We start from the raw sequence: 1,860 nt of genomic DNA, 5'->3' as shown, positions 1-1,860 counted from the left end.
GAACCTTACACCTCTACACAGATTTTGGCCCTCAGCTGACCTAACCACAGCCTATTCTTGTTTCCCCTTAATTTACAGGTACCTGCTGAGATCGAGACATCCCATGATATGGATACCACCCTGAGTATAACCAACAGCTCAAGGTTTCACGTGTCTGAGTTCATCCTGATGGGGCTCCCAGGCATTCATGAGTGGCAGCACTGGTTTTCCCTGCCACTGGCCCTGCTCTACCTCTTAGCTCTTGGTGCCAATCTCCTCATCTTGATCACCATCCAACATGAGCCCACCCTGCACCAGCCCATGTATCTATTCCTTAGTATCCTGGCGGTAGTGGACATTGGCCTGGCTACTACCATCATGCCCAAAATCCTGGCCATTTTATGGTTTAATGCCAAGACCATCAGCCTCCCTGAGTGCTTTACTCAGATCTATGCCATCAACTCTTTCATGTGCATGGAGTCAGGCATCTTCCTCTGCATGGCTGTGGATAGATATGTAGCCATTTGCTATCCCCTTCAGTACCCCTTCATAGTCACTGAGGCTTTTGTGATCAAAGTCACAGTGTCTATGATACTCAGGAATATCCTATTGACCATCCCAGTGCCTGTACTGGCTGCCCAGAGACACTACTGCTCCAGGAATGAGATTGACCACTGCCTCTGCTCTAACTTGGGGGTCACCAGTCTGGCCTGTGACGACATCACTATTAATAGGTTTTATCATTTGGCCTTGGCCTGGGTTGTGGTTGGGAGTGACATGGGTCTGGTCTTTGCTTCCTATGCTTTGATTATTCGCTCAGTGCTGAGGTTGAAATCTGCAGAAGCAACAGCTAAGGCCCTGAGTACCTGCAGCTCTCATCTCATCCTCATTCTCTTTTTCTACACAGCCATTATTGTGGTGTCTGTCACCCATCTGGCAGGAAGAAGATTTCCCTTCATCCCTGTTCTCCTCAATGTGCTGCATAGTGTCATTCCCCCAGCACTTAATCCTATGGTGTATGCTCTTAGGACCCAGGAACTGAGAGTGGGCTTTCAGAGGGTACTTGGTTTGGGTGAGAATGTGTCTAGGAGGTAAGCCAACTTTAAATGACAGAATGTTATCATTGGTATTACAGAAAGAGCACAGGCTTTGGAGTCCAATAGTTCTGGGCCAAAATTCCACATCTCCCACTTGCTAGGATCACCAATTGAAATTAACTCACCTATTTTGTACAGCACATGCTATGTGCAAGACCCTATTCTAAACATTTCACGAACAGTAATTCATTTAATTGCCATAACCACCCTGTGAAGCAAGACCAATTGCTTTTTATACATTTTGCAGATGAAGCAAGAAAGTTGAGAAACTTGTCTAGGGTCAAATAAGAAGGAAGTTGCAGAGTGAGATTAGAATCCAAGCCAATAAAGTCCCTGCTGTTAATCCTTTCCCTCTATCAGCTTCATGACTAATTTTTAAAAAAGCAAATTAAAATGACAATAAAAAAAGAATGATACTTAACTAAAGTGTGCCTCTCTAATATTTAAGCAATCGATTAAGGTTGTGGTTAGCTGTGTGTAAGAGACACTATATTATAATGGCTTGGCCAGATTGGGGTTCATTTATCTCATCTCACACATACACAGACAGACACACACACACACACACAAAATGAGGCACTTCTATTATGCTATCAAAAGACAGAGATTTTTCTACTTTTCTGCTCTGCCAATCAAAGCTATGACTACTATCCTTCACTTTCAACTCCACATTCCAGACAAGAACAAAGAATAGCCTCAATAGACTTATACGTCTGATTCCTCAGAATGAGTCTAATGTTTATCTCTAGTTATAAGACCCAAAGTACTTCAGCTTTCCAGAATG

At 43.6% G+C, this 1,860-nt stretch overlaps 1 protein-coding gene across 1 annotated transcript; it reads left to right on the top strand.

The window, feature by feature from the left end:
- LOC105097923 (olfactory receptor 56B34) lies at positions 1-1,084 on the top strand. The gene has a single exon (XM_010990551.3). The coding sequence runs from the start codon at positions 109-111 to the stop codon at positions 1,072-1,074; it is 966 nt and encodes a 321-aa protein (XP_010988853.1). The 5' UTR covers positions 1-108; the 3' UTR covers positions 1,075-1,084.
- Positions 1,085-1,860: the final 776 nt, after the last annotated feature.

Source organism: Camelus dromedarius, chromosome 12 (assembly GCF_036321535.1).
Source record: "Camelus dromedarius isolate mCamDro1 chromosome 12, mCamDro1.pat, whole genome shotgun sequence".
Taxonomy (NCBI): domain Eukaryota; kingdom Metazoa; phylum Chordata; class Mammalia; order Artiodactyla; family Camelidae; genus Camelus; species Camelus dromedarius.
This window is presented reverse-complemented; position numbering and strand designations above follow the sequence as displayed.